The 13,961-nt window shown below is 37.8% G+C and overlaps 1 protein-coding gene across 2 annotated transcripts in view; it reads left to right on the top strand.

Moving 5' to 3' along the window:
- LOC136035714 (translation initiation factor eIF2B subunit epsilon-like) overlaps positions 1–8,838 on the top strand; it is a 71,235-nt gene extending 62,397 nt beyond the window's left edge. The window contains exons 9-10 of one of the 2 annotated variants that reach the window (XM_065717665.1): positions 4,135–4,272; positions 8,720–8,838. In XM_065717665.1, coding sequence (XP_065573737.1) covers positions 4,135–4,272; positions 8,720–8,779 — 198 coding nt within the window. In that variant the 3' untranslated portion in view covers positions 8,780–8,838. The remainder of the gene's footprint in view (positions 1–4,134; positions 4,273–8,719) is intronic. The other variant, XM_065717666.1, reaches the window with a different exon arrangement.
- Positions 8,839–13,961: the final 5,123 nt, after the last annotated feature.

Raw genomic sequence — 13,961 nt, forward strand, 5'->3', positions numbered from 1 at the left:
CTTTAGGCACTTCCAGGTAAGCTAGGACGATGAAATTTGGCAAGCGTATCAGGGACCGGACCAGATTAAATTAGAAATAGTCGTTTTCCCGATTTGACCATCCGGGGGGGAGAAGGGGCCGGTTAATTCGGAAAAATAGAAAAAATGAAGTATTTTTAACTTATGAGCGGGTGATTGGATCTTAATGAAATTTGATGTTTGGAATGATATTGTGTCTCAGAGCTCTTATTTTAAATCCCGACTGGGTCTGATGACATTGGGGGGGAGTTGGAGGGGGGAAACCTAAAATCTTGGAAAACACTTAGAGTAGAGGGATCGGGGATGAAACTTGATGGGAAAAATAAGCGCAGGTCCCAGATACATGATTGGCATAATCGGAACTTATTTGCTCTCTTTGGGGTAGTTGGGAGGGGGGGGGAGTAAGTCTTAAAAATTAGAAAAATGAGGTATTTTCAACTTACGAACGGTGATCGGATCTCAATGAAATTTGATGTTTAGAAGGATATCGTGTCTTAGAGCTCTTATTTAAATCCCGACCGGATCTGGTGATGGGGGGCGGGGAGTTGGGGAGGGGGGAGAACCTAAAACTTGGAAAACACTTAGAGTGGAGGGATCGGGATGAAACATGGTGGGGAAAAATAAACACAAGTCCTAGATAGATGATTGACATAAACGGAACGATCCGCTCTCTTTTGGGTAGTTGGGGGGGGGGGGTTAATTCTGAAAAATTAGAAAAAATGAGGTATTTTTAACTTACGAACAGGTGATTGGATCTTCATGAAATTTGATTTTTAGAAGGATATCGTGGCTCAAAGCTCTTATTTTAAATCCTGACCGGATCTGGTGACATTGGGGGAGGTTTGGGGTGGGGGAGACCTAAAATGATGGGAAACGCTTAGATTGGAAGGATTGGGATGAAATTTGGTTGGAAAAATAAGCAAAAGTCTTGCATACGTAATTTACATAATTGGAACGGATCCGCTCAATTGCGGGGGGGGGGGGGGGGGGGGTAATTCTGAAAAATAAGAAAAATAACGTATTTTAACTTACGAAGGAGTGATCGGATCTTCATGAAACTTCATATTTAGAAGGACCTCGTAACTCTGATATCTTATTTTAAATCTCAACCGGATCAAACGTAAATGGGGGGGGGGGCAGTTGGGGGGACCGGAAATCTTAGAAAATACTTAAAGCGGTGAGATCAGGATGAAACTGGATGGGAAGAATTAGAAACCTGTCTAAGATACGTGACTGACATAACTGGACCGGATCTGCTCTCTTTGGTGGAATTGGGGAGGGGGAGGTAATTTTGAAAATTGAGGTATTTGTAACTTACGAAAGGGTGACCAGATCTTAATGAAATTTGATATTTAGAAGGATCTTGTACTATAAAGTTTAACTTTAGGGTTCTGACCTTCTCACAAGTGCCAAATGAGCTCTTGGCTCTTGGCTCTTCCGACCTCGTACCATATGAGCTCTCGGCTCTTCCGACCTCGTCCAAATGAGCTCTTGGCTCTTCCGACCTCGTACCATATGAGCTCTCGGCTCTTCCGACCTCGTCACAAGTGCCATATGAGCTCTTAGCTCTTGTTTAACATACTTAACCTACTTTACTTTTGACGGGAACTAGACTATGCTCTGCCTCGCCCAGCGTCCATGATTTCTCCAGTAGAAATTTTCCATGAGGCACGGTTATATGCAATGGCTTCGACATCGTCCAGCCATTCACTGTCCCAGAACTGACCGAAGAGGCGAAACCCTCCAAGCGGCTCTACGTCGTTTACCTTCACCGACCGTCTTTCTTCTGGCCTCCAGGTCGACGTTTTCGATTTTCAAGTGGTTGTGCTTTACTAGCGGGCTTCATGGTGTATCGGTAATCTTCACGGTGTAGACAATGGCACAGCCACACGAGCCGTTGTCAATTTTTGGACTAGGGGAGGGGCTAATTACTGATACATCATGGTGGCTATATCTATGAATAAATCGGTTTTTCTTAGTGTCTGACTCGCAGTTCATTCGCACTAGAAATTTCCAATCTACGTTTAAAATTCCAAAGAAAAATCATAAGAAGAACAGAAGATAACGGGTCTGAGGCCAATAGAAGCCAAAGATAAAAATATGCTTTGGTTTGAATTTTAGAATGTAGGGTTAGATGTATTTATTCAAAAAAAAAACTTTTTAAGGTTTGGTTTTAATGTTGTTAATGGGTTTCATTTTGTTTCAGTCTACATTTCTTCTAATTTATGGCTGATTTATTTTTCTTCATTTGCGATGAGGAGGCCTTTCTGATTATAAATGCGAAATATCTACAGAAAATTTTACTTTGATGAATTTGCTTATTATGTTTCTACGGAATGGGTTAGTTAGCAGACTTCTTATAAGATTTAGGGCTGATAATTAAAATATAGTGTGATATTTTGACTAAAATTCTTAATTTTTGGACCTTGAGGGAATGGGTGGGGTCCATCTCCTGATATCTTTCTTGGACTAGGTTGATAAAACACAATTCTGACTTTAAATTAGTATAACTTGTCTTACAGTTGACTTAGATTCAATAGGTATTTACCATTGTATGCCTCGGATTACCGATACCTCTTGACTGCTAAGGTCCTTGCATCGGCTTGGCAGTATGCTGCTGCACATGAGCTTGAGCTCTAGGTCCGTAATACTAAGTTGAGATCAAAGCCTGTTCCACCCAGAACGTATATATTGTAAAGTCCATTCAGAGGAAACTTTATTTCCGATTCTATATGCGAACGCGCCATCTAATTTTGAATTGTACCAAAGTAGATGTCATTAGCTATGGAACAACCAAAGTCCATCCAGAGGAAACTGTATTTCCGATTCTATATGCGAACCCGCCATCTAATTTTTAATTGTATCAAAGTAGATGTCTTTATCTATAGAACTACCTAAGTCCATCCATATACAATAGTATATAGAACATATACTATTGTAGAGTCCATCCAGAGGAAACTTTATTTTCGATTTTATATGCGAACGCGCTACCTAATTTTGAGTTGTATCAAATTAGATGTCTTTAGCTATGTAACTACCAAAGTCCATCCATATACAATAGTATATAGAACATACACTATTGTAAAGTCCAGAGGAAACTTTATTTTCGATTCTATATGCGAACGTTCCATCTAATTCCAAATTGTTTCAAAGTAAATGTCATTAGCAAAGGAACTACCAAAGTCCATCCATATACAATTGTATATAAAACATATATTATTGTAAAGTTAATCCAGAGGGCACTTTATTTTTGATTTTTTATGCGAACACGCCATCTAATTTTGTTTTGTGTCAAAGTAGATGTCATTAGCTAAGGAACTACCAAAGTCTATCCATAGGAAATTTTATTTTTGATTCTATCTGCGAACCCGCCATCTAATTTTGAAATGCACTAAAGTAGATGACATTAGCTAACGAACTACCAAAGACCCCCCAATCCCGCTGAGAACGTGCATCAATGCCTTAGCCAAACCTATATCTGTCGATTAAATAGCAGGTTCTATTAATATCAAAGTCACCTTTGTATTTCAGGGCACAAAATTAAAATGACTAGTAATTGATATGAAAAGATTGTACTAACATTAATTTCTACCCAATTATTTTCTGCTCATGCGATGTCCTTGTAACTATTGCCAGATTCCTGTTACAAATAAAAAAACTTCTTTTCTGAGCTCCCATCTATTCTAGCTTCAAAAAATTAGGCCTTAGCTATGGACTCTAAGTGGTTAATCGTAAATTTTCTGATTGAAAGTTGAACAATGCTCAACTAGAAAAATTACGGACAGCATTGTTGTCTTACATTATTGCGGTGGGATTGATCTCAGCTTCGTAATACGGGAGCCAAAGTTTAAACTCAGCTGTAGCAATACACTACAGGGATAGAACTTGATTCTGGTGATTAAATTATGTAAAAGTGTCTCCTTACTAATCCGTTAGCGCTGTTGTTGTGTGCAATTTTTTATTTCATAGGCAAGCATGGCTGTAGTCAGTTGACGGTTGACAGTGGCAGATGTGTCAGTTGACGGTGTGGCACTGGCGCTGGTGTCAGGTGGCACGCGGAAACGATAGTGGTGTTTAAATGTTTACGATCCGTTGATGTTTTTTTTTCTTTTGCAGGAGTTCTTTTCAACACGGGTTGAATCGCTTAGCTACTTGAAGCATACACTGCATATGCTTTATGATGTGGATGTCCTCACGTCTGAGGCTATTATTGAATGGCATTCTAATTTGGAGAATGAAAAAGTTTCAAAATCAGTAAGAAATAGCCCAATTTACTACCCTATTAGACCTTTGTTTACTCTCCTTGTACAGGGGCTCTAATTTAACATAGAAAAAAAAATCCCCCCTCCCTAGATTTCCTGTCCCAATCGTTTCGAATTATATAGTTTTTTTCATGAATCGTAAAAAAATACCTTGTCCCCTCCCCCTATAGTTCCGTTTAGGAAGATGTTTCCCCTTTATCCTTGTAGAAAGGTGTTATTAACTATGATATGCTATAGGAAACACAGGCATGCAGGCCTAGCGCGTGCTTTCAAATTCACGGGTGTTTAATTGTCGGCTGAAGGCAGTATGGAGCAAGGTTTTGTTGTTTAAGGTGGGTTTCAATAAAAATGAAATAAAGCTATTGATTGAAATGAGGACTGGTTGTTTTCCACTGAAACAAAGAAGAAAGTTTATCTGGAGGGAAAGGTCAAAGTCTGGTCCTTATTTTTGTCCTATGTGTCGAGGGTTAAGAGAATGTATAAAACTTGATATGTGAATGTGAAGAGCTGAATGAGTGGAGATTTGAAGTGTTTGGTAGTGGGGGGATTTCTATTTTGAGGGGTTGGTGAGAGTGTGTGCTGATGCATGTTTTATGGGTGTCAGAAGTTTGGCGTGATTCCTTTGTCTCGCAATGAATCATAGAGCTAGGTTCCGCAGGATTATGCTAAGATTTGTGTACTATGTAATTGTTCCTTGTTTTATGTTTTTTGCCATGACCTATGGGCTTTTAGCGCCAATCAATTTAATTTCATACTCTGATAGCCTTAATGGGATTCAGAAATTCGAGAATTAACCTTCGTACTGAACTCAAGGTTTGCTCATGAAAATAAAGCTCCTTTGATTGGGAATTTTTCGTCCGGGAGATCTTTTAAAGGAGGGAGGGCTATCAAGCGCAAGAATGGCGTTCATTCAATGCCCTATGTTTTCCAGGGTGCGCTCACAGCCCCAGAAGATAAGCCACATAAATTTTAAATAATATTTTTAATCTAGACATTTGAAAGATAGAACATCTGTGACTCCAGGTGACATCATAATTACACCCTTAGTGGTAAAAGTGCTATGCAAATGACCTTTTTTCACGTTTATGAAGAAAAGTAGGAATTTTATACCTGGTTGAAATGAGGTCGAAATAAAAAGAATGTTGAAATGAATCGGTTTTCAGTCTCTGTTATTAGATGGCACGATTTTAATGATTGTTGTGTCAAAACGGTAAGAAGCTCAAAAAATTAAGGGTATTTAACGGTGCTACTTTCTTATTCAACGTCTTTCGACAAAAAAAAATGCTAAAAAGAGTATATAGCAGGTGGAAATAATTTTTTCTGCTTTTATATCTTATAACCCTTTTGTGAGGTTAAGATTGTTTCTGCCACTTGGTTTACTAAAAAATGAAATTGGCTTTTGAAATTTAAAGATATTAGCCCAATTGGGTAAAAAATCGTTAAAAACAGCTTGATAAAAAGAAATTCGTTTTACACACTATAATTCCTGGAAACTTGGCAATTCTGTTTATGGCAATTATGAATGAGAATCAGTACATTTATTCACCGCCCTGGCCGAATGGGTTGGTGCGTTGGATTCGGGACCCCTTGTCTGAGAGGACGCGGGTTCGAATCCCGGTGTACCCAATTCTTCGGTTTGGGACGGGGGTCAGTGGCGTGACTCTGTAAGCTTAGCCAGAGTCGACCCAGCTCTAAATGGGTACCTGGAGAAATCTGGGGAAGGTAAACAGGAAGGGTGTGCGAAAGCACAGGTTGGCTGGCCCCCAACCCCCCATTGCACTTCCTGGCTGAAGGGCCAAGAAACGGAGATCAGCACCGCCGGTACAGACTGTAAAGTCTAATGCCGTATCCTTTACCTTTTTTTTACCTTTCACCATTAAGTTCCTGGATACCAGAAAGCTGTCATGCTCCATGACTATGCTTGTACTTGTAGCAGGATTCAAGCATCTCAGCTCTCCCTGGCGTCCAATAGCTTCGTCATTGTAGTAAGCCAAGATTCTCGGTCGTTCGCAAGTGGTTCAATCTATTTGAGCCAGGACTTTTCCCATCTTCGTCCATACTTCTTCAAGCTACCGATTGGGTCTAGGTCAGCCTTGAGGTTGGTGAACCACGTTTTCTTATGGCCCCATGTTGCTTTTTCCATCCCGGAAGAAATTTACATCTGAGGGCTTTATTGAAGAAGGTGTGGTGTGGGCGGCGAATTGTAAGACCGAACCTTCAGACTCATCTTTGACTAATTATAGTGGCCAAATCAAACTGTTGATGGCAGATTTTGCGGGAATTCGTCATTGCTGACTCGAACACGGAGATTAATGCCAATGATTCTCCTTAGACATGAATGGTCAAATACGTTGAATGTTTGAATGTCGGATGCTTTCAGAGCCGTCTCACAGCCGTATAGTAAGGCAGACCCAATAAGGGCCTGATATATCCTTATTCTTGTCTTCAAACGAACATTTTTCTGGTTCCATAGAGAGTAATTTTGCTGGATGAGGACTCCAGTTGCTGAAGCAATTATCGACCGAATTTTTGATGTGCATCCTCCTATTGGGTTTACCAGAGAGCCTAGGTACTTGAATTCAGGAATTTTGTCTATGGGTGACTGTTCTAGTAAAATGGAGGGGGGGGGGTCTGGAGTTCACATACAAGACACCATGACTTTGATCTTCGAGGAGCTTATCTTCAGGCCGACTAGAGGGGATTTTTTAGCTACCTTTGATAGCATGTATTATGCTTCTGAACAAGATTCAGCTAATAAACAGATATCCTCGGCGTAGCCCAGATCGGTGATTACTAAGTTGGGACTTACTTCAACGCCTGAAAAGGTTGCGATTGCTCTGGTCATAATCCATTCGATTACGAAATTAAATAAGACAAGACACAATATACATCCCTGTCGGACACCAAACTCAATTTGGAACATCGAGGAGAGCTCCCTACCGATCTGAATTTGGGTTCTCGAATGCTGGTAGTATGCTTTGATGAGTTTGACTGTCTTGCTTGGTACTCCATCCTCTGTCATTGCCTTCCAGATTCCATTCCTTAGATCAGAATAAAAAGCTTTAATAAAATCTATGAATAGAGACACTGTCGGTTTCTGGTGTTTTGCCCTGTGTTCATGGGTTTGTCTTAAGACTAATAGTTGGTCGATTGGTCCCATGCATGGGCGGAATCTCGCAGGATTGGGCCTTGTGTTCATGTTGCGCTGGATACGAAAACTATTGTGTAGCACTATGGCAAATATTTTGGAAGCAGTGCAGATGAGAGAGATCCTGCGATAATTGCTGCATTTTGTCTTCAGCCCTTTTTTGAAGACGTAAGGGTGATAAAAGTCTCCCCAGTCCTGTGGAACGACCTCTTTTTCCCATAAACGACAGGTTAGATTATGCAGCCTGCTGACAAGTGCTGTCCCTCCATACATGTAACGTTCAGCTGGAATAGCATCAGCACCAGAGGCTTTATTGCTTGTTGGACTTCATTTAACGTGGGTGGAGCCACGTTCACGTCTTTGTAAATACTGCTGGGTGATTTTGGTTCCTGCAGGTCATCAGGGCTGCGACTTGAATTATGGCAACGCTGATTATGATCCCTTGCTCTGGAGAGTTGGTGCTGGTTAAGAAGCTTGTCAAAGTGCCCCTTCCAGCGATTTATCATTTCTGAATTATTTGAGAGTGACTTACCGTTTTCATCTTCGATGGACGCACCAGTAGACCTCTTTGATCTACCCCTGATTGTTTTTAGGAGCTGATACATCTTCGTGGGGTCGGATCTGGAGGCAGCGGTTTCCATGTCTTCAGCGATTTTCTTCCAATACTGGCTCTTATCATTCTTAGCCGACTGGTGGTATTCTCTTCTCTCTCTCTCTCTCTCTCTCTCTCTCTCTCTCTCTCTTCTCTCCTCTCTCTCTCCTCTCTCTCTCTCTCTCTCTCTCTCTCTCTCTCTCTTCTCTCTCTCTCTCTCTCTCTCTCCTCTCTCTCCTCCTCTCTCTCTCTCTCCTCTCTCTCCTCCTCTCTCTCTCTCTCTCTCTCTCTCTCTCTCCTCCTCTCTCCCTCTCCTCTCTCTCTCCTCTCTCTACCCCTGCCAGCTTTTTATTCTTTTGAGAAATGTACTTGTTTTAAAGTGTATTTTGGAACCGTCTTTAAAGAACATGTCGTCTTTGTTCTGAAGGAAAACTATTTTTAGAATATACTTTCTTAAAATTTAGGGGGGGGGATAGAAAACTGCAGGGTTAAATTGACGGTGAAGAAAAGAAACCAAAGAATTGCTCTTGGAAGTTTTTTATCGACGAAAGTTGCTGTAATGCTTCCTGTTCCCCAGGCAATGGAAAGCTAGTGCTGTTTTTCTTTTGTTAAAGCAAAAAGTACATTTTGTTATTGTTACCCCCAAGATATTAGATTCAAACTCTAACCTGTTTTTGAGGCAATGAATTTTTTTTTCAGGTATCCGCCTTGGTGACTTGGCTTCAGCAAGAAACAGAGAGTGAAGAAGAAGAAGAATAACTCAGTAACATTTGGTTCAAATCAACATTGACGAAAATTAAATTTTTGTTTCCTTTTAATTTTGAATTATTCATTTAGAAAAAACGAACTAAAATCAGGGGTTCTTTAGAAAACAACTTTAATATGCTCAAAAATACAATTTGTCAAGTTTTCTTAGAAGAACGATCCTGAGACCTTCTGAGGGGCGGAGCCAAAGGAATACTATTTCATGCCTAGTTACAATTTTGCAGTTTTTACTTTGTGCACCACGGCTCTTATTGCCTGGTGCTGTACAATGACTTCAAAATAATTAAAAAAGAGAGACTGTCGCCTTTTCCTTCCGTATTTAAAAGTGCTGTAATTTCACTGGCTTATTTTCGTGAAGTCACTTTTTGAGCTAATAACATTATTCTTTCAGCGTAGGTCATTAAGAGAAGCCAAATAAACAAGCCAGTAGAGGGAAAACAAATTGCTCTTTCCCGTCGCCTTAAGTATTTCGAGAAAATGTATTAAATTGAAATCAGATAATTTTTGGCTGGAAATACACTCTTGTATTTCTCAAAATCTAAGAGAATAGACAAAACAACTAGAAAGAGGATCCACTTACCCTCCTTACCACTTATCGTTACCTTCTGAATCACTTATTCAAGATAATAAAATGACTATAGGCTTCAAGCAACTAAATTGTACGCACATGGGAATCTCAACGGAAAATTCAATCCGACATATAGAAACATATTTAATCCAACTATCTAACAATAGAAAAATAAAGTTAATCAAAGACGAACTGAAAATTATTTTAAAAGAACGTTTTTCAATAAAGAAGTTTTTCAAAGAAATACAGAAAGCTGGCAATTAGCCAAAGGCAAGCAAAAGTAAGTTCAAATAATAAAAATTTTAATCAAAAACAAACACAAATCATTACCAATGAATAAGTGAGATTGACAACGACAAAAAGTACAATGAATAATCAAATCAAACTTGAAATAAAAAAGAAACCATCGCAAACAGAGGTACCATTAACCACAAATGTAGTTTTCGTTCGAGCAAGCCCTGTACTGATTATATATGATCATTGGTTTGACACGATCACCTTGACAAAAAAAAGAAAAAAGGAACCAATAAATATGCATCCATGACTTGTACATGTATATAGTTCTGATTGAATGTTTTGCAGGAAATGAGAACAAGAGAAATATATAGAAAAATAAATGTATTTATAAATGTATAATATATATATATATATATATATATATATATATATATATATATATATATATATATATATATATATATATATATATATATATATAATATATAATATATATATATATTATACTGTATCTGGAGATACTGTTATTTATTTATTGTTACTTGTGTATATAATGCACAGGTTATCCTCATTATGGGCCATTGATTTGATAGTTATGTGAAAACATTTTTCTCTTTGATCAATAAAGAACTTGAACCACTGCTGCACCTTTACCGAGAAATCTTCTGCGTCTTAGGATGATCTGTTCAGGTATGATACATAGCTCAGCATTATAAAATAGCCGAAGCTGAATAGTCAGGGGTTGTTAAAATAATTCCTTTAGAAAGGAGCTTATGTGGCCATAGTGACAGCCTGGCTGTAGCATATTAGGCTATTGTTTTTGCACTTGCCCTCTGGCAATTGTTTTGTGTCAAATTGGGAAACTAGCCTTCTTCTAGATGACAATGAATATGAACTGATGCGTAACCTCTGTTCTCTATTATCAAATTTTTCTGTTACAATTAATGCTATTGAAGAAGAATTTTTTCATACTTTTTTTAGTAAAATCTGAATGGTTTGTCTTTTTTTCGTAAAGTCGATTTTGGCAGCATTTTCAGGCAATTTTGCGAATACGTGACGGACACAGAAGTTCCGAAGGCTCGGGAGTTGTCAAAGTTAGAAACTTAAAAAAGAAAAATTAGATATTTCCTGAATTTTTTTTTTTTAGTTTTCCACATTGTGTGTGCTTGTAATGATCTATATAATGTATATCATATATATATATATATATATATCATTGTAATGATGTATATGTATGTGTGAAAGAAGGAAACAATGCAATGAAAAACAGTTAAATTATTATCTCAGAACTTTTACGCAACAGCTTTTCGCGCCTTCTTTAGTTTAGCGGCTAAAATTGCTGAATCGCACCACAAATTGGCCGAAAATGCTGCTTTGTTGGGGAACAGACTTTTTGCTTAAATAAATGTCTATGTTAACCATTATTTTGTAGGACTCCCTGCACCTGTAGAAACGAATGTGGTACCGTACGGCATTACTGCCTCTGAAGCTCGAGCCTCAATATGCGTACAATTTTTTGATAATTCTAAATCAATTTAATATTTCAGAATTTTCACGCAATAGCTTTTCGTCGTTCTTTTGGCTAAAATTGTTGTTGTACACCACAAATCGGCTGAAAACGCTTTTTTGCTGTGGGACAGTCTTTTTTGGCTAAAATAAATGACTGTGTTAACCTTTATTCTGTAGGACTACCTGCACCTTTAGAAATGAATGGGTCACCGTACGGCATTACTGACCATCTGGCACCCCATCATCATTACTAAGACATTTTTCCAAACGGGTTTCCACCCTGGTTCAACTGATTCCACAACTGGCTCAGCTTGCGTCAGTTTGGGTTCCCCAGCTTCCGTCCCCAATTCGGACTCCACCAATTCCGCTCCAAGTTCAGCCAATTCCAAGATTTTTATGCAGCTACCTCCGTGGTAATCTATGGCTGGTCATTGACAATAGCTAGTTTATTTAGATAACTTCGAAGACCACACTGCCTTTCCATGACGAAAGTGGGGTTTATAAAATCCCATGTACTTGTGGAAGCTCTTATGTGGGACCTATTAACCAGAATTTAAAAACGAGATTGCTACAATATCATAATTCTATTTCATCGTCTTTAAAGCAAAATACCAAACCTGAAGATTTCACGTCGCTCCTCTCGGAGCATATCTTTAATTTTCCAAATCATTTTATTTTGTTTGAAAATGTTTCTTTGATTTCTAGGGCCCAAGGTTTAAAGCAAACTTTCAGGGAAACAATTGAAATTAAAAAAAAATTCTATTCAAGAATAATTCCATAAACAGAGATACAGGTGAATTTGGATTGAACTCAATTTATGATAATTTACTGAGGTCAAATAAAGTAAATATCACCTCACCTAAGAGCTATGACCTCTGTCCACGTAATATGTCAGATAATTCTAATGAACCGGAACCGAAAAGGTCCAAGAGATTTGCCTCGGCTGTTGCATTGAAAAAAATAAGAGCAATAAACTATATGTAATTAGTTTATTAGGCATAAATTTTATTTATTTTTATTCATGTCTTTTAGTTTTACTGCTGATGCTGAACCCTGTATATGTGTTCGAAATATCCAGTTAAAAAATTTTATATATATTATAACTTATAAGTATCTATTATACTGTCAATAAAAAGGTATCATCCCTATTTTGAACTGTTTTACTTTAGCTAGTTTATTATACGTTTTCAGTTACTATCATTTTATATTGAAAGGATAAACACTCACATGGAACTTGTTGCATGCTGATTTTTCTCTTCGTGAAACTTGTAAATTGATTTCTCATCGTGGAACTAGTTTTGTTCATGGAACTTGTTGTATATTGATTTTTATTCGTTAAACTTGTTGCAAGCTGATTTTCTCTTCGTGAAACTTTTACATTTATTTTTCTCATCGTGAAACTGGTTTTGTTCATGGAAGCTCTTGCTTGCTGATTTTTGTTCGTGGAACTTGTTGAGTGCTGATTTTTCTTGTGAAAATTGTTGCATGTTCATTTTTCTCTTCGTGAAATTTCTACATTGATTTTTTTCTCGTGAAACTGGTTTTTTTCGTAGAACTTGTTGTGTGCTGATTTTTGTTCATGAAACCTGTTGCATGCTTCTTTTTCTCTTTTTGAAACTTGCACATTGATTTTTCTCCTCTTGAAACAGAATTTGTTCATGGAAGTTCTTGTGTGCTAATTTTTGTCCGTGGAACTTGTTGAGTGCTGATTTTTCTCATGAAAATTGTTGCTCATTTTTCCTTTCGTGAAACTTCTACGTTGATTTTGTTTTCTCTTGAAACTGATTTTGTTCATGGAATGTCTTGCATATTGATTTTTTTTTTCTTCGTTGAACTTGTTGCCCGCTGATTTTCGTTCGTAAAGCTTGTTGCATGTTGACTTTTTCTCTTTGAAGCTGATTTTGTTCATGGAACTTCTTACGTGTTCATTTTTGTTCCTGGAACTTATTGCGTGCTGATTTTTTTTTGTGAAACTTCTTGAATATTGAATTTTCTTATCGTGAAACTTGTACTTTGATTTTTCCCCTCGTGAAACTGATTTTGTTTAAAGAACTTTTTGGGTGCTAATTTATGTACTTGGAACTTGTTGTGTGCTGATTTTGTTCGTGAAACTTGTTGCATCTTGATTTTTCTCTTTGTGAAACTTGTATATTAATTTTTCTGCTCGTGAAACTGATTATGCACATGAAACTTGTTGCGTACTGATTTTTGTTCATGGAACTTGTTGTGTGCTGATTTTGTTTCGGGAAACTTGTCCATTGGTTTTTCTCTTTGTGAATCTTGTACATCGATTCTTCTCCTCGTGAATCTAATTTTATTAATGGAACTTGTTGCTTGCTTATCTTTATTCGTGAAACTTGTTGCGTGATGATTTCCATTCGCGAAACTTCTTGCATGTTGATTTTTCTCTTTGTGAAACTTGTACATTAAGTTTTCTCCTAGTGAAACTGATTTTCTTCGCGGAACTTATCACGTGCTGATTTTTATTCGTGGAATTTGTTGCGTGCTGGTTTTTGTTAGTGAAACTTCTTGCATATTGATTTTTTCTTCCAGAAACTTGTACATTGATTTTTCTCTTCGTGAAACCGATTTTGTTCATAGAACTTGTAGCGTGCTGAATTTTTTCGTGACACTTATTTCGTGAACATGTTAATTTTTTCTTCGTGAAACTTATACATTGATTTGTTCTCTTCGTGAAACCGATTTTATTCATGGAACTTGTTGCGCTCTGATTTTTATTCGTGGAACCTGTTGCATGCTGATTTTTATGTGAAACTTGTTGCATCATGATTTTTCTCTTCGTGAAATTTGTACATTGATTCGTATCCTCATGAAAGTGATTTTGCTCATGGAACTTCTTGT

Source organism: Artemia franciscana, chromosome 14, assembly GCF_032884065.1.
Source record: "Artemia franciscana chromosome 14, ASM3288406v1, whole genome shotgun sequence".
Taxonomy (NCBI): domain Eukaryota; kingdom Metazoa; phylum Arthropoda; class Branchiopoda; order Anostraca; family Artemiidae; genus Artemia; species Artemia franciscana.